The sequence below is a fragment of the Lepidochelys kempii genome, chromosome 7 (genome assembly GCF_965140285.1).
Source record: "Lepidochelys kempii isolate rLepKem1 chromosome 7, rLepKem1.hap1, whole genome shotgun sequence".
Taxonomy (NCBI): domain Eukaryota; kingdom Metazoa; phylum Chordata; order Testudines; family Cheloniidae; genus Lepidochelys; species Lepidochelys kempii.
This window is the reverse complement of record NC_136386.1, coordinates 94,590,615-94,611,082: the sequence shown is the minus strand read 5'-3', so window position 1 is coordinate 94,611,082 and position 20,468 is coordinate 94,590,615. Positions and strand designations below refer to the sequence as shown.

Sequence of the window (20,468 nt, the reverse complement as noted above, 5' to 3'; positions counted from 1 at the left end):
TAAAGCTCATGGTAACTGTTATATACAAGGAATACATTCCAACATATTTAGCAGCTAAATGTAACTTGGTAGCTAACAAAAGCTTATATTGCTTAGTTAAGAAGAGAGACTTCCTTTTGCTACTGAAGTCATGTAAAGAATGAACATAAATAAAAATTTGATAGGAATGTTTTCAAGACATTCTCAAGGGAAGTGATTACTCCTGTTACAATGCATAATGTTTCTATTCACAAACATGACATATTTTAACTTCCCTTTTTAGCAATGATAGCACTGATGGGGAACCAGAAGAAAAGCGCAGAAAAATAGCAAATGTTGTCATCAACCAGCCTGCCACTGACTCAAAAGTTTTGGTAGACAATGCACCAGAAGAGGTACAATATGTCCCCTTTTTATTAAGGGATTGATAACTTGGTGATGTGGGTCAATGTTGTTTATTTTTAAACTACTTTGTGCTCCCAAATTCTTCTGTTCATTTTACCATTAATTTACCAAAACCAGAAGAGGAGGGAATTTCACTTACAACTCATCTACAGCTACAAGAGCAGAGTTTTTTTCTGACGCTGCATGTGAGGTTGAGAGATCACTGTTAATTGACTAGTGGTAGTCTGTGACTTCCGTGAACTTCACTTGAGAACCATCTGACTTCTTATTCAGTAGGCAGATTAACACTGCTGGTGGTTGTAGTCTTAAATTTAGGTGCCTTTAGGGTGTTAAATTGTAAAGCTAGGCTAGAGCAGGTAAAAGGTAATAAAAGATCATTGTGACCCATAAATAGTTTGTTCTGAAAATGCTGATAAGAGACAAAGATTAAGGGAACCTTTTTAATCAGACCTAATTTAGACTAAAATTTCTAGTTTATAACTGCAGAATTAAACAGTATCACCAAGACTTTTTGAAGAAATCCACAATTATGGAAAGAGACTGAAGCTTGGAAAATTGTAGAGTAGCTGTATTTGGATGTGAGAAATAGCATATGGGAAAACAGACCTCGTGTACCCTGGCTTGCTGTGCAACTAACTTGCTGTGTAGACAAGCCATAGTGGGAGAAAACACTAAAGTCAAAGTAATTTTTTTTATTTATTGGATAAACTAGTGGTGATGCATCTTGTGTTTGTATGTCTGTTTGACATGGAACTCTAAATTTCCCTAATCATTAACTTCAGATAGTCTCTCTTGTTGATTGGGTATTTTTGTTTGTTTTTAGGCAAATGAATGGCCTTTAGAAAGCTTTTGTGAAGAAGTATGCAATGATCTCTTTAACCCATCCTGGGAGGTAAGAATTATGCATAGCCACCTTATATCTAATTTGTACAAATAAGAAATTGATGCCATTAGAAATTGGGACTTGTATTTACATTTCATGCTTATGCTATGATCCTACATCAGGGACTACAAGTGCAGTTCTCTGCACTTGTGCTGCGTTCCATTTACTCCACTAGGACTCAACACAGATGCCCAGAGGTCTGATAGTGGATCCTTGAGTTCCACTGAAGTGAATGGGACTTGGCACAGGTGTAGATGTCTGTGCTAGTTTTCCCTGATGTGGGATGGCCTAAATATTTTTTAGGTAAGCTTTGTTTCTTTAAATAACATCTGTTTTTACTCAGAATAACTAAATGCAGACTCCAGGGCAACTTTCTGGAGAGGCATTCGGTAATGTCTTAATTCATAAGAATGAAGTTCTGTATGTAGTCACCTAAACAGTTCAGTGACTATCTTTTGTAATACACAATTTTAAAAAGCAAATTCTGAATGTGATCTGACTTTCAGATCTATCCCCTATAAGGTTTTACTCTTCCTCCCTGCTCCCAGATACAAGCTTTTAGTGTCCATCTTTTGAGTGTTCCAAGAGCAACTGCTCTTGAAAAGCATCTGGATTGCATGTCTTTGAATTTCCATAATTTATTGATGTCACACTAATTAAACAGTATGTGGTGGCTTTCTTCACTGGAATCCATAGGATCTGCATCCACACTGAGAACAAATTGCCAGCAATATTTAATTTTTAAAAGCCTTTGTTTGTGGGTCCAAAAAAAACCCCAAACAACTTTAAACAAAACTAATATGATGTTTGTCACTCTGTAACAGACAGACTTCATAACTTAGTTCAGAGAGTATGTTTTAAGACCATTCTGTTAAACCTTAAACATCAAGACTTGTAAAGGAAGAGCTACATGAGTTTATCAGCACTACTATATAACCATGCCTATAGTCATGAGGGCAAATAATTGGTGTGATGCTGCATACGTTTTATATGGTGGTGTGGAGTCTAAGACTGCAAAATGTGTGGAATGGCATGACAAATAGAGCAAGATAAAGTTTTGACCACATACAAGACACTTAACCTTTGGGATAACATGCAGTTGCAGAAAATCCTTGCATTCTTCTCCTCCCCCAACGCCTCTTACAAATCTCTCATTTAATGAGCTCTCAAGTAGAGTGCATCTCCCTTTTTGGAGTCAAAATCACTATACCTTGTTATATTTTATTTTAGTGAGAAAATATTGATTAAAGTGGTACAATGCACTTACCTATGACTGCACTTCCTACAAGTCAAACATTCTCCTTGTTCTATAGAGTAATAAAAAAATAAAATAAATAAATAAAAAAGCCACCACCTCAGTGTCTGTCCCCTCAGTTCAAGATAGCCATTGAGGTAGACTGCACTAGAGGAAACAAGCCTGCATCTACTTTAGTGAGCAACTCAAAACAGGGTGTTTCACTTAGTAAATTACAAAGCCATCTCCATTCATACGTCCTCCAGGCATATTAAAGGTGAACTAAAGCTTTCTGCTAATGCACCTTTCAGTCTGACTCCTATAAGCAATCTAATCTAGGTTTTTGTATCACACCTATGTAGAATATTATAAAATGTACATATAAAGATACATTTTTCGTTCCCCTTTCTAGTCGGCAAAAACTGGACTTCATTTTTGTTTTGTGGTAGCTTCTAGTTTGCTGGTGGAAGTGATCCTGTGTTTTATCTTATTGCTGAAAGAACCGAGGAGACCTAAGGGAAGGCAGTAGTCTCTCTCTTCTCTTCTTCTCTCCACACACACACACACACACACACACACACACACACACACACACACACACACACACACACACACACACACACACACACACACACACACACACACACACACACACACACACACACTTTCTGAATTGACTGTCTGAAATCTATTCAGGTGTTTTCTCCTTGGACATATAGCTGGGGAGGAAAAATCTACACCGATACTTCCATATCTTTTTGAAGGTGGGCAGATCTTTCCAGAGGTTGACTCCAGATTGTCTTGTCATGTCATATATATATATATATATATATATATTCTCGTGGAGAGACTAATTTGTATATGGGACAAAAACATCCTAATAATTACTTGGTTATAACTTTCAAAATATTTTCAGTAATGAAACTATAGATTTAAAAATGGTGAGTGTAGTCTCTGCCTCAATACCTTGTCTTTTGGCTCTATATAGAAATATACACTTTGGTGCATTCAGCATCTCTACATTAGGATTGAAATGGAAGGCTTAGGACTTCTTCACCCTGCCTTTCATGTAACCTCAGAGAATTTAGGGCTGAATGGCTTCCCAGACCACTGAGGAAATATTTTATTCTGATTTACCTGAAAGCTACATCTTAATACCTCTGCTCCTTAATACAGCTGTTTGATATAACTCCTTAACTTTGTACTCTGCTATGGAAGCTGATATGCATGTACAAATGGAGTCACAGTGAATCGTTTATATGGTCACATACTGAGTTCTCAGAGCATTTTTGAGGGATTTGGGTCTCCATTGGTTCTTGCTTTGGTTAATAGAATCATGAAGACCATCAGAACCTAGAAGACTGATTGTTTCAAGCCACCACCAGTGAATTGATTCCCTGGGGAGCAGGACTTTTTTATTATTTTATTTATTATTAATATTGTTGTTTTTAGATCCATGGCTCTGTCTCCACCACTGGTCATGCTTAGAGCTCACATAGCCTACTGTACTGGTGCTAATACTTGGTTTTAGTGTTAATGAAAGATTCTTTGGTTCTGGATTTTGATGTCTAATGCCTGTATTTCAGATTGGTGGTAGCCCCTAACTCTCACCTATAATTTGCTATTCTAAGGGATGACTTGTGTGGCTCTGTATTCTGCCTCATTGTTTAACAGTAAAAACTTTCAGAATGTCTCCTTCTGACTATGCTTGCTTCTGGCTCTGAGAAATGTCCCTCAAATGTTTACACTCAAAGAGGTATTCCTGCACTTTAGAAGGAAAAATTGTTTGCCTAAAATTCTGTTTCTTTGATATCCACACACACTATTTCACCCATCTACCACCCCATGAAGTTCGGTTGCTGGATGGTGTGGTGTTTTTCAAAGTTTAGATTGTCTGCCCTCATAGCTGTCATGTAGAAAATTCACTTTTTTGTGTTTTTTGTAGTTGGTATTTGTAAAGGAGCTATTGCTGCGTGTGCATTTAGGAACTGACTGAGAGAGGTCTAGTGGATGCTAAGGCAGTGATAATTAAGATTGGAATGTTTGTGGAGGTGGAGGGAAGATCTGTCTTGACTATTATGCAGTCATCTAAGAGCCTGAGTCCTATATAATGATATCTTAGGATAAACATAATTACATATAAGTAACCCACATGCTTGCTGCTCTTAATCTACTAAGAAATATTGCAATCCCTTGATATGGTTAGGAAGATTTTGTGCAGTCACTCTCTAAAACTTCATCCAGCATCAGTAAAGGAGTTTTGGTATAATAACTCTATATGTCTCTGAAGGAACCTCTACTGAGAACTATCTGGCACTCATAACACAAAAAAATAAAACCTAATAAAAATGACATCCTTCTCCATAATCAGACTTTAGAGAAACGCTGAAGACTTCTTGGGAAGATCAGGGAAATCTCATTACTGATTTCCATCACCTTTGACCAGAAACTTCCTACGTATGTGTAAATGTTATAAAATGTCACCAGATCTGAAGCATTCAGAACTTGTTACTGGAAGGAAAAGCAGTTTATATTGTTTGAACATTTTCCGACTTCTTCAATTGATACTGAGCATTTGTAGATAGTAAAAATAATAGGTCTGTTTTTATTTCCCCCCTCTTGCATGTTTTAGGTTCGGCATGGTGCAGGCACTGCGCTGAGGGAAATACTTAAAGCACACGGGAAAAGTGGTGGCAAAATGGGAGACAGTACTGTAGAAGAGGTAAAATTAGAAGTCTCTGATTGATGATCAGCTTATTGAAAGAGAGACCAAGCAATATTTAAGTGTGGCTTCTTTTGCAGCCTGTAGAACTCTTCTCTGCAAATACTAAAATTGGGATACACAGATGATAGAGGCAATTTAGGAGTGTGGGAGTGGCTGTAAAAGGTGTAATCGAATGACGGAATGTAAATCACCTTTTTTAAAAAAAAAACCAAAAACTTGAACAAAGAGCCTCTGCATTGACAATTGAGTGCAAACTTGGATTTCAAGAATCAGCTTCGCCATTAGCAAGTATCGGAGTCAATATGTTCCAAAGTTATGACAAGGCAAATTCTGCAGCGTAAAATAGTTTGGCTAATTTAATAAACCTAATTTAGCTAAAATGGCTTTTAGATTATAAAGCAAGTTGTATAATGCTTTCTAATAGGAAAGCTGATGCCATTGGCTTGCTTTGGATTACTAAACCAGGAAGACGTATTTAGAAGACAGTCCCCATTTATTTAAAAAGAGCACTTGAGTGTGCTATTGATATAGTAGCCCATAGTAAGTTTTTTGGAAATACCTGCTAACTTCTGCCACCCTTCTTCACATAGTTGTTGTACAATCCTCTTGAGTTGGCTGTTGCAAAAGGGACTTTAAGGAAGGCATAAATGCCTCATCCCAATTGCAGAGCAAGTGGAAAGTAGTCAGGTCTGTAAGAGCCCATGGTGTAGAGGATGTTCAGGGTTTTTTGTTCTTGTTTTTTTCCCTTGGGGTGAGGGCGCATGTGAGAGACATACTTTTACAGCCCAGCAATTCTGCACCTTTGCAGTGGCCCAGAGAGGCCATTGCCATAGATATGGAAGTTGGGCTGCCCTACCCAGCACTGGGAGCCCATTACCCGGGGATGAAGGAGTGAGGTGGGCAGAGAGGTACAAGCTGCCATCTCTCCTTTTTGCATCCATGCAAGGATGTATTTGCCCCACTGGAACTTTTTGCAGAATACTCTGTGAATAAGGATGGGAGAACATGAACCTAAATATTTAGCCATTGAAGGTATTTTAAATTGTATAGCCTTTAGTTCTTTTATTGTTTGAAAATGCACTTGTCCTATGGAGATTGCAATTCATTGGCAGAACTGGGAAGAATAAAGTAAATAACAAGTATAGAAATAAAACTACATAAATTTCATGAATATTAAAATAACTTTTGGGGGAAGTGGTGGAGAGCTAATAATTCAAGGGGGCTTTTGAGGTGAAGGTGGCTTTGGTAATGTCTTTTAGCATTTGTATAGTGTTCAGTCTCTAGATCCGAGTGAACTTAACTTAGTGCTTAGTCTAAATAGAGATGGAGGATACCTTAACTAGAGCAGGGCTTAGCAGAAATTGGTTGCTTTCATTCTATCTCTTTTCCTAGAATAAAACAATACTTGGTTTATTTTAGACTTCTGTTTGTAAATGTGTTCAAACAACTATTACAAGGTTCAGTAACTGACTTGTATAGTAAGGAATGGGCATTATTTAGTGTTTGTGAGTCTTATTAAGATTTTCTAAAATTTTAATAATATTTAGAAGTATTAATACACATTAGAGATGGGTATATGGTAACAAAACTGGACCTAGTAACTAGATGAGTGCATAAAATATCAACTGTTACAGCTTTTCTTTTTTAACATCTGCATAGTGTCACAATTTGCCCACCTTGACCAATGCAGAGGAGGAAAAGATTGTTTAATATCTGCAGTGTGCTTGTATTGCCCAAGTAGTATTTGTTCAGTTTAAAATCAGTGCATCTTTGCTGATGTTTCCAGTTGTTCTAAAAGTGAGGCAGAAATTTCCAAGTAGTTCGCCTCTTATTTGGATAAGGGAAAAGTTCCTAAATTCTGTTTGGTTCTTCTTCCACCCCCGAAAAGTAATTTTTGGTGTGACCACTTAACCCTTCATATATGGTTCAGTCCCATAAAAGCCTGGATGTTCAAGTGTCCTATGAGTAGAGCACGGAGGTACTGATGAAGTGAAGCCAGCCTCTTTCCAAACCCAGGTCGAGAGTCCAAGACTGCCCTATGCCCAGTTGTAGATATTGGAACCACAGTGATTCATCATGTATGCTGTGGCAGGCCTTTGTGACCCATTTGGGGTCCATGTGGAGACCCTTTCCTCAGCACACGCACGTTTGCACAGTGGCTCCACTTGTAGTCCCGCTGCACAGAAGTTGTGCAAGGCATAAGTGGTGCTTGTGACCTTGTGCTGCCCCTCCATGCAGTGGATTAGTTTCACTACTGGAGAATTAGGTGATTGGGGCGGGAAATCTGCTTGTAATGCAGATACACAATTAGTCACAAGTTTAACTACTGTGATACAATCTTCTCAGTATGGTGAAGAAAAGGAATCTTGAGAATCTTTCTATGAACTAATTTAGCAAATGGTATTTAATTTCCTTTAACAGATGGCTCAGCAGCATCAGGAATGGCTGGAAGACTTAGTTATTAGACTCCTTTGTGTGTTTGCATTAGACAGATTCGGAGACTTTGTTTCAGATGAAGTAAGTGTCAACTCTTAGACTTGCTAATCTATTTCCATGTCAGACTTCATGTAGAAATGCTTTGATTTATGTCCATCATTCACTATGTCCTAGGTTGTAGCACCAGTACGTGAGACTTGTGCTCAGACTTTGGGAGTAGTATTGAAACATATGAATGAGACTGGAGTTCATAAAACTGTGGATATTCTCCTGAAGTTGCTCACACAAGATCAATGGGAAGTGAGACATGGCGGTCTGCTAGGAATAAAGTATGCGTTGGCAATTCGTCAGGTAATCAATCACCTGTTTGTTGTGTTTTTCCTATTCAAAGTAGCTAATGCTACAAAAAATTTCCTTTCACAGAGACTTATTGTAAAACTCCAGAAACAGAAGTGAAGAGACTAGAGGGTGATACATGAATTTGATGCTGTCATTTGTTTTCAAGAAGCACATGTTTAAAATATATGGCATATTTAAATGAAACCATATCCTGTGGTGACTTCCTCCTCCTCCTCCTCCTCTCTCTCTCTCTCTCTCTCTCTCTCTCTCGCCCCCCTTCCGCCCCCCCCCCCCCGGGGTAAAACACCATGGCTTGGTACAACTGAAGACTGCCATTTAGAGGTTCTAATAGTGGAATAACGAAAGTGTACTGAAGGTTCTGGCTGAGGCATATTTGTAGGACAAATTCAGTCAATTTATAAGATAGATTAGCTTTCTTTCATGAATGGTAACTTTTTAACTATTCAGAATGGTTGCTATTTCTGTTTCTGACCAAACTGCAGGGGGGAGGTGGTTGTCTGGGTTTTTTTGCTTGTTCTCTTTTTTAAAAGAGAAAGAAGAGGACTCTGAGATTGTGGAAAAGATATTCAGTTAAACAAATGTTTCCTCATTCAATTTATGAATTAAACTTGTTTTTTAGGATACGATTAATACTTTATTGCCTAAAGTCTTGCCTGCAATAATTGAAGGTCTCCAAGACCTGGATGACGATGTCCGAGCTGTTGCTGCGGCATCTTTAGTACCGGTAGTGGAAAGCCTTGTTCATCTTCAGTCACAAAAGGTGAATGGCTTATTTTCTACATTTTGACTTCAAAAAGTTCATCTTGGAGCTGAACAAGAAAGCAATGTTTATAGTGCAGTACACAAATTTTTAATTATTTTGTTATATAGAAAACTGACTTACTTTTCTCTCTCTTTGTAAGATAACTTCTCCCCTTGTGCTTATTCCTCTAGGTGCCCTTTATTCTTAATACACTGTGGGATGCTCTTCTGGAATTGGATGATCTGACGGCTTCTACAAACAGCATCATGATCCTTCTTTCCTCCCTTCTAACTTATCCTCAGGTCCAAAAATGCAGGTACCTCTTTCCAGCTACTACTTAGGAGACAGATCTAAGCATTTGTTACTGAAGCAGTTCATATTGGAATAATCTAAATTTATAGCAAATTACACTGTATATGGAGGAGATAATGCATAATAATATTGGGAAGGTATCTTTCTGCAGTAAATGGATGCTGGTATAAATTTTGAGGACAAATTTTGTAAGTTGGTCGAAGGCTGTTAAAGGGCAGTGCACTTTCTGTTTTAGGACACTAATAATCTAGAACCAAAATTTAACACACTTTGTCACTAGATTTAGCACCACTTTTTGTTAAGAAATTAAAGGTTAAAAAGCAATAGCCACTACTTATGCATGACCCTTAATTATTTCTGTTGTGCTAAGTGGGAGCTGTTATCCTGCACTAAACTGCCCCATTCTGCAGACTTCATATAAACAAACCCTGTTGACTATAATGGGAGAGTTACACCTATGCAACACACACCCAAGGGCTTCGGGGTCAGACCCCTAGCAAAATGCAAAGGAATAAAGCTATCTTATTCACAGAACCACTGGCTGTATCACTGATGCAAGGAACCAAGTAAATAGAAGAAACTGGACAAATCCATGTTGGCTTCTGCTCAGTAAACAGAATCTCTCCCCCCCCCCCCCAAAAAAAACAAAAAAACACCTGACTGTGTATTCTAAAACTTGCACTTAAAACTTAGACAGACTTTTAATTTACGCTTGTCCTCTTTTCTCTATTTATTTTTTTTCTTTTATCTGTCTCCTCTAATTGTCTTGTCTACCTGATTAAATGTTACCAATATATCCCTTTGTAAAGGTTGAGACCATCTCACTGTATTTTTGTCATCCCTACTCATACATCAGGGAGATTCATTTTTTTAAAACTCTAGTCCATTATTTAATAGTGGAGACCAAAAAAACCACTACCTCAAATTTATTTAGTTATACTGTCATAGCCCTTTTTAACAGCTGGGGGAGCATGGGGTGGAGGGGGGAAGAGGTAAAAATACTGCTTTAAAATGCTGTCAGCTGAAAAAAAAGATGAAATTGAAAGAGATATCAGGCTCTTAATTTTTGTCCCCAAAACCTTCCCTCTCATCGCTTTCTTGGTCACTGTGAACAACACCACCATTCTCCGTGTCACTCAATCTGGGTGTTGTCTTTGGGCCATTTCTAGACTGCTGCATTCAGACCGTGTCTAAATATTGCTTCTAACTGTTTGTCTACAGTGAGGAATTGAGTAGCATGGCTATTCTGGAATTTCAGAGTAACAGCCGTGTTAGTCTGTATTCGCAAAAAGAAAAGGAGTACTTGTGGCACCTTAGAGACTAACCAATTTATTTGAGCATGAGCTTTCGTGAGCTACAGCTTAGCCATTCTGCAGGAGTTCTTCAGGTATAATTTAGTTATTTTTGGAATTGCTCTCTGGACACTAGTCTGAAATATGTGACATTATTCCAGTATAATGTCAGCACATGGAAGTTATTCTGGAATAGCTATGCTGATTGATGTCCTTCATGTAGACAAGGCTTTCAGAGCCAGCCTTTATGGTCCATTCACACAATGTGACTCTCATCTAGTGTCTGGGCTTGTGTGATGGGGTTCGGTCCATCACTGCGGCGCCTCCTGCTGGCTGTCCTGGGGACTAGAGCTGTACACCAGTGTACTCTCTTCTGGTGGTGATTCGCCACTGTCACTTCTGTTCCAGGGACCCACGTCATTCCCAGGACTGCGGTGTCCTCTTCATGACGCAGCCCTCTGGCTGTGCCACACTTGGTGTTCCCCCTTCTGGCGGACAGTATCACAGTTCCTCAGTCCAGCCACTTTCTTAGTGGCAAGTGGGGACCAGGGGGACCTGGGCCTGCCCACTACTCTGGATCCCAGCCCAGGGACCCTGTGGGTGGTCACCACTTGCTGCTTCCCCTCCAACTCCTCTGTAGAGCTCCCTGGGCCACTTCCCCGTGGCCCCAGCACCCTGTTTGCCCTTGCCTCAGGGCCTTAGCCTGCAAATCCCTGCAGCCTGCCAGGAGCTGCCTTTAGCTCCCTGAGTCTCTTCCTGTAGCACTACTATGTCCAGGGTGCGTGCTGCCCTCCGCCTGCAAGGCAGCCAGTCCTTCTCCCCCTTCAAGCTCCAGGGAGTGACTAAAGCTGCTCGGTACTGCAGCTCTTCTTATATGGGCCTGATTGGCTGCTCCTATAAGCCCTTCTGTGATTGGTGGCCTTCTGTGCAGCCTCCCTATGACTCTGTTAACCCCTTATGTGCCAGTGTGGGGCATACACTACATCGCGGCTTGTCGCTGCCTCTCTGTTCTTCCCAAATGTTTATCTTCCACCCTTTTAATCTTCGCAGCAGTGTTTTGAATGTATTTATCTGGACTTGTAGCTCTGGGCATGTCACCATCCACCCTTAGCACCCCCCTCCTAGCTTGCCCATTTTTACTGCATCAAATACACTACTCAGGTTCACCTTTATGTTCCTTTTTGGTCTAGTCCTGCCCTAGCAATCACTACTTATGCACTAGTGAGGCCCACCTCTTACACCAAAAATGCCAATCTTCTTTACTTGTTCAGATTTTTCTCATAAGCACCTTCATGTGTTCTTCCATGCCATCCTATATGCATAAAGGAGTTTCCTGTAACAATTTAGTATCCTTGTTCAGCTCTCTTCTTAATTTTCCTTTGTTATGATGGCTACAGAACGCTTGATAATGGCTCGACAGCTGATGTGCTCTGACCACTGCTGCTTTTACTTACAATAGTCTCACATTGAGCCCTATAGTTTATTATTTGCAGTGTAGAAACAAATAATTAAGTTCTTTAGGAAATCAAAGTAGAGAGATTCTATGAGAAGCTACTGTGAATTAAATCCAAGGGTTCAAGTTGCATCATAATGACTTTTTAAAGTAATACTAAGCCTTTGGGATTTTTCCCTTCTCTCCAGCTGATGGTCTGAGTTGGTTTTTTGTTGTGTATTATACGGCTCTTGTCCTTGTGTCTCTTCCCCCGCCCTTTAAAACAATTAAATACAAATCCATCTTTTACTTCCAAGGCTTCCAAGCTATTCTGCAACTCCTTTCTTTCCAGCAACCCTACGTTTTGAAATTTCACTGTGATGTAGAACCTTGAATTACCATTAGAGTAAATTCTTTTAGCTATTTTGGGGGCTGGGGTGGGGCGTGAAGGGTAAAAAATGTAGTTTTGATATTTTAAAAGCCACAATAAACCAGTTTATTGTACAAGTAAAATTTTAACTATTAACAATTTAGTGCATGACATGTGACTTTACTGCCATGTATTATGACACTTCTGTGTTGGTTTGGGTTCACCTAATTCTCTATTTTGTATGTATTGATATGTGACTATATAGGTATAATCTAGTTTACGTAACTTCATAAAGAGACTTTTGGGAATGTTCTAAAGATGAAACTAAGTGGCATTCTCAGTCTTCTGTTTTCAAGTAGCTTATGCTGCTGTTGATTCCCTTTGTTGCCTCCCACACATCAGCAGGTAAATTAGTAGAGGGCCACGTTTTTTTACTCGAAACATGAAATGAAAAAGTATAAATCAAGACCGAGAAAACTAATGTTTTCACTCAACCTCTGACCCTCACTTATTTAAACAGCGAGTTCATTAATGCCAGAATTAGAAGTGGAGACACATCTATCCTTTTGATACCTTTTTAGTAGGAGCTTGGCTATACCAGGGTGTGAATCTGGAAATTATGTACTTTGTACCACTTCTTGGGTGTATATAATCTGCTTTTCATGGTATGCAGTAACTCAGTGGAATTTTTGGGGAAGACCCATATGATGATCTCTGGGAGTTTTGATTTTACCACACTAACAAACAGCTTCAATCAAGGTGTTTTAATTCACTGTAGCATAGTGTGCATATTGCAATTTAGTGGTGGCCCCACACCACTAAAGTCAGTGGGGGCTTTTACATTGACAAAGGATGCAGACCCATTATGAATCTCCATTTTTGAATGAAGCTTTTCTGTGGGGGGAAAAAAGATTTGCGTATGGGAGGGTTCAACTCTAGATCCTTAATCTTAGGAGGTAAATTGAATATCTAAAAATAAAATCCCCTTCTCAATCTCTAATCTTCCTCCACCTGTTTTGTTTTCCCTTCCTTATAATTTTTTCCTCCCAATTCCTCCATTGTCTTCTGCTTCTGTCTCTCACTATCTCACAATCATGTGTACGTGCTGTTTATTCGCAGGACAATAATAACTCTTTAATAGCTGTAAATCGCTGCCTTTAAAGACCAAAGCATTGGTAAAAGATTTGTTTGGATTAATCAGTGGTTTTATTAATAAATATTTGCCTCTTTGTTTTGCATGTACAGGCTTTTGATTCATTTAGATTTATTGCAGTAACTGATTTTTGTTTCCTTTTTAAAAGTTTAGTTGTGCTTATCCAATAGCTAGGACTACAGCAGTTCACTTTATCGTTGTGGAAAAGTTAAGAAATATTTCACCTTGGGGCTTTGGTGAAGACAATAAATCACTTGAGTTCCTTTCTCTAGATAGAATTATGCCATTAAATCCTTGAGGAATCATCAATGAGATGCCTTGGTTGAAGGTTCTCATATAAATTATGAAAACAATCTGTTTTGAGAGAGCCACCTTACAGAGCTTTCCATCCTTACCTCTAGTCTCAGATATTATAATTGCAACATTTTCAGTATATTCTCACAATGTTCGTGCCAATATTAAAATCTCAAGCAGGAAAAATCAGAGTTAAGGCAGAAACTTTGTAATTCACTCCATTGCATGGAACGTGGTATCTCCGATGAGTTGATGTGTAATAACTATTTTCATTATCAGGCAGAAGGAGTTTCATCCTTAATGCTTAACTGCATGACAGATGAAGAAATTCTGACTGACCTTTAAAATGAAATGTGCTTATTTCTATGTATGTGCTTGTTTGGGTGGAGGTGGGGAAGGGGGACATACTCTATTTTGAGTGCGGAAGAAGCCATAGCAATTAAGCATATAGTTACAGTAGGACCGTACTAATTTGGACAAGCTTCTGAATTTTGCCATTCATGAGTAAACACCCCAAAAAAAAAAAAAAAAAAAAAAGCACAACTCAAACCATTTATTTTGACCATTGTAGTTGAGCTATAACTTGATCCTGCACTTAACATGGCCTGGGGAATACACAGTGTTACTTTTCTATTTTTCCTTTCAAAAACATCCCTTTTTAACTAAATATTATACCTGGGTTTAAATAAAATGAACTTAGATTTTTTTAATTTCCTTTCTCTTACACCCCCCTCACCCCTCAAAATGTTCCAGTATTCAGCAATCACTCACCGTTTTGGTCCCACGTGTATGGCCATTCTTGCATCATACTATATCATCTGTTCGAAAAGCAGCGTTGGAAACTTTATTTACGCTGTTATCTACCCAAGACCAGGTAAGAACTAATACTTATAATACCACTTACCAATCACAATACAGAAGTGCATTGCATTGTCTTTGAGTCACTTGATAACTCTTACAAGTTATGTGGAAAACATTTGTGGCCTACTTCTGCTCTGGGTAGAGGTGGGTGCCGCTTTAATAGCGAGAACCTAAAATAGTATGTTTAAATTTACATTGTATATTGGAATTTTCTCTCACTTATCATATCCCTGTCTTCAAGAGTTCTTCAGCCTGGCTAACTCCGATCCTGCAAGATATGTTGAGGCACATTTTTCAGTTTTGTATTTTAGAAAGCAGCCAAGATATTCTGGATCTTATTCACAAGGTATTTATTTAGCTTATGACTATGCTATCTTTTATATACCACCCTTTTTCAGATGCATGACCTTCAGTCTACATAATTGCATGGCGTTATACTGCTATACATTGATTTCACTATGATCATTGTGAAACTGTTCCTAGATCTTGCACGTCATGTTCATCAAATGTTTGAATAGATGCCATGATACGTATTTCTAATGTACACAATTTTTTTTTTTTCCTCCCTCAAGGTGTGGCTGGAACTGTTAAACAAAGCATCAGTACAATACGTGGTAGCAGCGGCTTGTCCGTGGATGGGAGCCTGGCTCTGCTTAATGATGCAGCCTTCTCACTTGCCTATTGATTTAAATATGTTGCTAGAAGTAAAAGCCAGATCAAAGGTAAAGATTTTTAAAACCTGTGTGGGAAATCAAGGAAACCAGTGATTACTGAGGTTCTGTAGCAAACTGTGACTGGCCTGTGTAGAAAGGAAGGAGAGTGCTATTGACCCCAAGACTCTGTGGGCATTACCACCATAGAGGTGGAACTATGAATCTCTACAGCAGCCTGCAGAGCAGTCCCACTACTTGTGTATGTGGCCATTCAAGGAAATATAGTCCCTACTGGGGTTCCACTTGCAGCAGTACAGTTTTGCATCACCCTGACACAAGCCAGTACCTAAATGGCACAACTTGGCCCTGTATAAGAACTTTAAAATGACAGTTTCTTTTGGTAAGCTTTGACGCTTATATTACCGCTATGGCACAATTTTTCTTCTTTATATAAATTAATTTTGTCAAGGCCAAATACAAATGTATGTAATAAAGCCTATTGTGCAATTAATAGAAGTTGTTGAACTAAAAGTAATTTCATAGAATCATAGAATATCAGGGTTGGAAGGGACCCCAGGAGGCCATCCAGTCCAACCCCCTGCTCAAAGCAGGACCAATCCCCAACTAAATCATCCCAGCCAGGGCTTTGTCAAGCCTGACCTTAAAAACTTCTAAGGAAGGAGATTCTACCACCTCCCTAGGTAACCCATTCCAGTGTTTCACCACCCTCCTAGTGAAAAATTTAAACATTAGTTCACTCAAAAATGCCTCAGAGCCTCTCTGGCAGATACTCTAATTCTCCATATAGTAAATACTCTTTAGACGTGGTCTATACCTAAAACTTGTCACTCGGGGTTGTGAAAAATGTTGCACCCAGTGCACTATAGTTAGGTCAACCTAACCCCTGGTGTAGATGAGGTTAGATTGATGGAAGGAGTCTTCAGTTGACCTAGCTACCACTTCTCAAAGGGTTGATGTTACAGGAGTTGTAAGTTGATGGAAGGGGTGTTTCTGTTGATGTTGCTTACATCAATGTAGGAAGTGTCTACTCCTGTGCTGCTGTAGTGTACCCTTACCTATCTGTGGATGGATCAAACTATGTACTGTGCTCCTTGTAAACCCTCTACTGTTTTATAAGGTTCTAGATACTTCTTATTTCAACATGTTTTCATATCTGATCTGTAGCACCTATGTGTATCATTTCTCCAACTTCTGTTTTGCAGAATTGAATCCGCTTTCTCAGGATTACTTTACTTGTGAGAAACTGTCATATGGTGTTTTTCTTCACTTGTTCTGGCCTCAGATTCAAACTGGAGGTCTAGCAGCATACTGGCTTAGATAAGTTAGTTAATAATCAAACCAGGCCACACATTTAGCAGTGCAGGGCCTCAGCAATAGCTCATAGTCATCTATCCATGATTTAAGCACTTTCAAAAGTCACTGTCAGTTATTCAGAGATCCTGGACTAATGTACAATAAAATCTGGTGTGGATGTTTTCCAAATCACTACATAGAACAATTATAATTTAATATGGAAATGTGAATTCATAGGGTTTTGGTTTTTTGCCTGAAATACAGAAAACTTTGGAAAGCAAAACAGACAAGATTTCTTACTACTTCTGTATTTATTCCATAGGAAAAAGCAGGTGGCAAGCTGCGTCAAGGTCAAACCCAGAACAAAGAAGTGATACAGGAGTATATTGCTGGTGCAGACAGCATTACAGAAGATCTGGCAACCAGGGATTATGTTGTTATGCGAGCCCGGGTGATGGCAGCAAAGTCAGTTTGTGGAAAATATGAAAAAAAAATACAAAAACAATACATAATCTAAAAATTAATTTGTAAAATTTTTGCTAAAATCTAACTTATCTGAGACATTTAACTTTGTCTTTAAAGTATGTACCAAGGAGTGAGACTAATGTTACTGTAACACTTTTTTTTTTTTTCTTCTTTGGTCAAGGTTGTTAGGAGCACTTTGCTGCTGTATTTGTGATCCAAGTGTAAATACCGTTCCTCAAGAAATAAAACCAGCTGAATCACTAGCTCAGCTACTGCTTTTCCATTTGAATTCGAAATCTGCCTTGCAGAGGATTAGTGTTGCGTTAGTAATTTGTGAGTGGGCTGCCTTGCAAAAGGTAGGATGCTTTTTACAGCAAAAATTAAATATGATTTACTAAATTAATGACCGTTTCTGTTGTTGTCTGAAATAGAAGTACAACAAAAAAGCTAATACTGTATTTTTATACTGTTAAATGATGAAATCTGACAGGTGAAGCAATGGCCTAGAATGATACTGAATTATTTTAAAGTTGGCTAAAAGGTGACACTGTCGTTCAGTGAATGTGTTAAGGGTTCTACGAATATTCACTCTAGATGGATACTTGACTTTCTTTTAATATCAATGTATTCTGCATAAATGTATACCATCTTTCCTTTTGTTATGATTTTGTTCTTGTTTAGTAAGTTATTCTCCATCCATGTAAAATTGGGTGTTAAACCTACTTGGAAAAACTTTTCCATTAATACGGTACTGATGAATGCTTAATTTTTATAAAATGTTGGGACCATTAACTGTTTTCATGGTATACGGAAGTTTGTGTGCACATCTTCATTTTTGTCGCTTTTAAGTCTTGCTGTGTTAAAAGCTTTAAATGTTTTGTTCAGGAACATCTAATTAGCGAAGTTGAGTTGTGTTCCTTCATCTTAATTGAACAAAATAACCAGTTTGAACACTTGAAGATCTGAATTGATTGGCTTGTTCTGTTTTAGGAATGTAAAGCTGTAGCCCTTTCTGTGCAGCCACGCTTACTTGGAGTCCTTTCTGAGCACCTTTATTATGATGAAATTGCTGTTCCTTTTACACGAATGCAGAATGAATGTAAACAACTCATTTCATCACTAGCTGATGCACACATTGACATTGGGAACAGAGTAAACTACAGTGTATTTACAATAGATCAAGCTAATGAACTGGTGAGTAAATCTGAATTAAGAGGTAGTTTCTAGTCCTAATTTTCAATGTGCTGTATAATAATGCTGAAGAATTGCAATGCTTTTCAGAAGTCAATACATATATTGTGACTTGAATGGTTGCTTTTTCTGGCATAAGATAAGAAATGGATGTTCATTATATGTGCACAGAAGAAGATGAACCAAAAGATTAGCAGCATGATATTTTTCCATTGAAATATATATCTTACAGAATTATAGAGGCACCATTTTAAACCCAACTACTGGATTCGCTATCAACATCCTTTTAGGTCAGTGCTTTAAAAAACACTTATGCAGTCAAATGTTAATTGAGGCTGATAGGAAACCTGGATTTGCATATTTCCTGGGAAGGGTAATTTTTCTTTGTGATCGCATATGTTCATTCCACCTTAGGTGTGTGCACACCCAGTGCACCAGAGCCAGAGATTTTTCCCTTAGCAGAACCTGTCAGGGTGGTACATGTGCCCTCTACATGATGGTATAAAGGAAGAAGCTGCTCCAGATTCTCCACAGTTCCTTCTTACTGTCCTTTAGGAGTGTCCTTCCAGATATTGTGGAGAGTTGGCACCGAATCCCCTTCTCTGGTGCTGAGGAAGGCGCACGGATCACATTCCTTGAAGGAGCCATGCTCATCTAGAAGGTTGAGGTCCCCATAACCATTCTCCAGTGAACAAGCAGAAGGATGAGGTGGAGGATGGGACAAAATAAAGCTTCTTCTAGGAAGAAATGCTCCCCACTACACACACCTTCTTTTCCTTTAATGATCACTGAGGCCAGCCAGCCACTTCTGTACCAACCCCTTCAATGCAAAAAATATCTTGGTACTGATGACACTGGAGGGCTATCCAGCAGCATGGGACCTGTTCTGTATCTCTGAGCTGGATTATCTAGTAGTGCAGTGGATAAACTAGCCGGTACTGCTTGATTTCAGGCTTCATCTATAAACTTACAAAGACTGGTTCAGCCCTTAATACTATGGTCACCGTCAAGGATATCTCTGACCCACACTTTCCTACTATCATGCCAGTGTCATGCGGGGAGCTCATATTGTTGCTTGTCCACTATGACTCCTAAATCCTCTTCAGAATTATTGCTTTCCAGGATACAGTCTCCCATTCTGTAGATGTGACATGCATCCCGGAACTTTGCATTTGGCTTTATTAAAACTCATTCTCTGTGAAAGGATGCAGATTACCAAGTGATCGGCTTGCTCTGTGTGACTAACCTGTCCTCATTATTTATCACTGCGTGATCATTGTATTATCCACAAATTTTATCAGCAGTGATTTTATAGTTGCTTCCAGATCACTGACAAAAATGTGAATAGTATTTTAGGCTCAAACAGATACCTGAAGAACCTCATTAGAAACATGTCTATATGATGATGATGATTTCCCATTGACAACTACTTTTTGAGACCTACCAGATAGTTCTTAATCCATTTAACCTGTGTCTTTAGTGATTATTCTGTTATGCTAACTTCTTATTCAGAATGTAGTGCAATACTAAATCAAGGTATATTAAATCTACACTGTTACCTTTATCAACCAAACTTGTAATCTCAAAGAGTGAAATCGGGTGCATTTGACAAGGCTTTTTTTCCATAAAACAAAGTTGAATGGCATTAATTATATTTCCATCCTTAATCTTTCAATTGAATACCATATCCACTTGTTCATTATTTTTCGCTGGATTAATGTCCAGCTAACTAGCCTGTACCTACCCGAGTCTTCTGTTTTTTGTTTGCCCTTTTTTAATATTGGCACCACATTGGCACTCTTCCAGGCTTCTGGAATTTTTCTGGTATTCCAAGATGTATTAAAAATAAAGGTCAGCAATCGGATCTCCTCAGTCGACTCTTGGGTGCAAGTTATCTAGGCCTGATGATTTAAAAACACTTATCCCTAGCAGAGGTTGTCTAACCCTCCTTAGTTACTAATGAACAGGAAAGTATTGCATCATTCTCCATGATATGAATATATCATTCTGCTTCTGTACAAATGCAGCACAAATATTTAGTGAACACTTGTGCATGCTGTCTCATTACTAACAATGTTAGTATTTTCATCTAGTAATGAGCTCCGTACCACAGAGTAGGTGCAGCAGTGTCCCTACCAGATTTCCTCTTGCTCTCTACCCACCTGTGTGCCTGGAGCAAGTTTCAGGGTAGTGAGATCAATCAGCATTTGCTGAACAGCAGACATAAGGCCCATGTCAAATCCAAAGATCTTGAGTGTTCCAGAAGCACTGCAATCCTTTTATTACAAAGTCAGCTGAGGAGCAGCTCAACTTCCACATGACTCTGTAGCATTGCACGTCTTGCCCCAGTATGCTGGACAGCACAGC

At 38.8% G+C, this 20,468-nt stretch overlaps 1 protein-coding gene across 6 annotated transcripts in view; it reads left to right on the top strand.

Moving 5' to 3' along the window:
• Window positions 1–20,468, top strand: part of BTAF1 (B-TFIID TATA-box binding protein associated factor 1) — a 100,529-nt gene that overhangs the window by 23,151 nt on the left and 56,910 nt on the right. For all 6 annotated transcript variants that reach the window (XM_073353922.2, XM_073353921.2, XM_073353919.2 and 3 more), the window contains exons 7-19: window positions 263–374; window positions 1,208–1,276; window positions 5,134–5,223; window positions 7,648–7,743; window positions 7,837–8,013; window positions 8,642–8,782; window positions 8,956–9,080; window positions 14,371–14,491; window positions 14,720–14,824; window positions 15,051–15,200; window positions 16,768–16,910; window positions 17,092–17,266; window positions 17,901–18,104. In XM_073353922.2, the coding sequence (XP_073210023.1) occupies window positions 263–374; window positions 1,208–1,276; window positions 5,134–5,223; window positions 7,648–7,743; window positions 7,837–8,013; window positions 8,642–8,782; window positions 8,956–9,080; window positions 14,371–14,491; window positions 14,720–14,824; window positions 15,051–15,200; window positions 16,768–16,910; window positions 17,092–17,266; window positions 17,901–18,104 (1,708 nt within the window). The remainder of the gene's footprint in view (window positions 1–262; window positions 375–1,207; window positions 1,277–5,133; window positions 5,224–7,647; window positions 7,744–7,836; window positions 8,014–8,641; window positions 8,783–8,955; window positions 9,081–14,370; window positions 14,492–14,719; window positions 14,825–15,050; window positions 15,201–16,767; window positions 16,911–17,091; window positions 17,267–17,900; window positions 18,105–20,468) is intronic.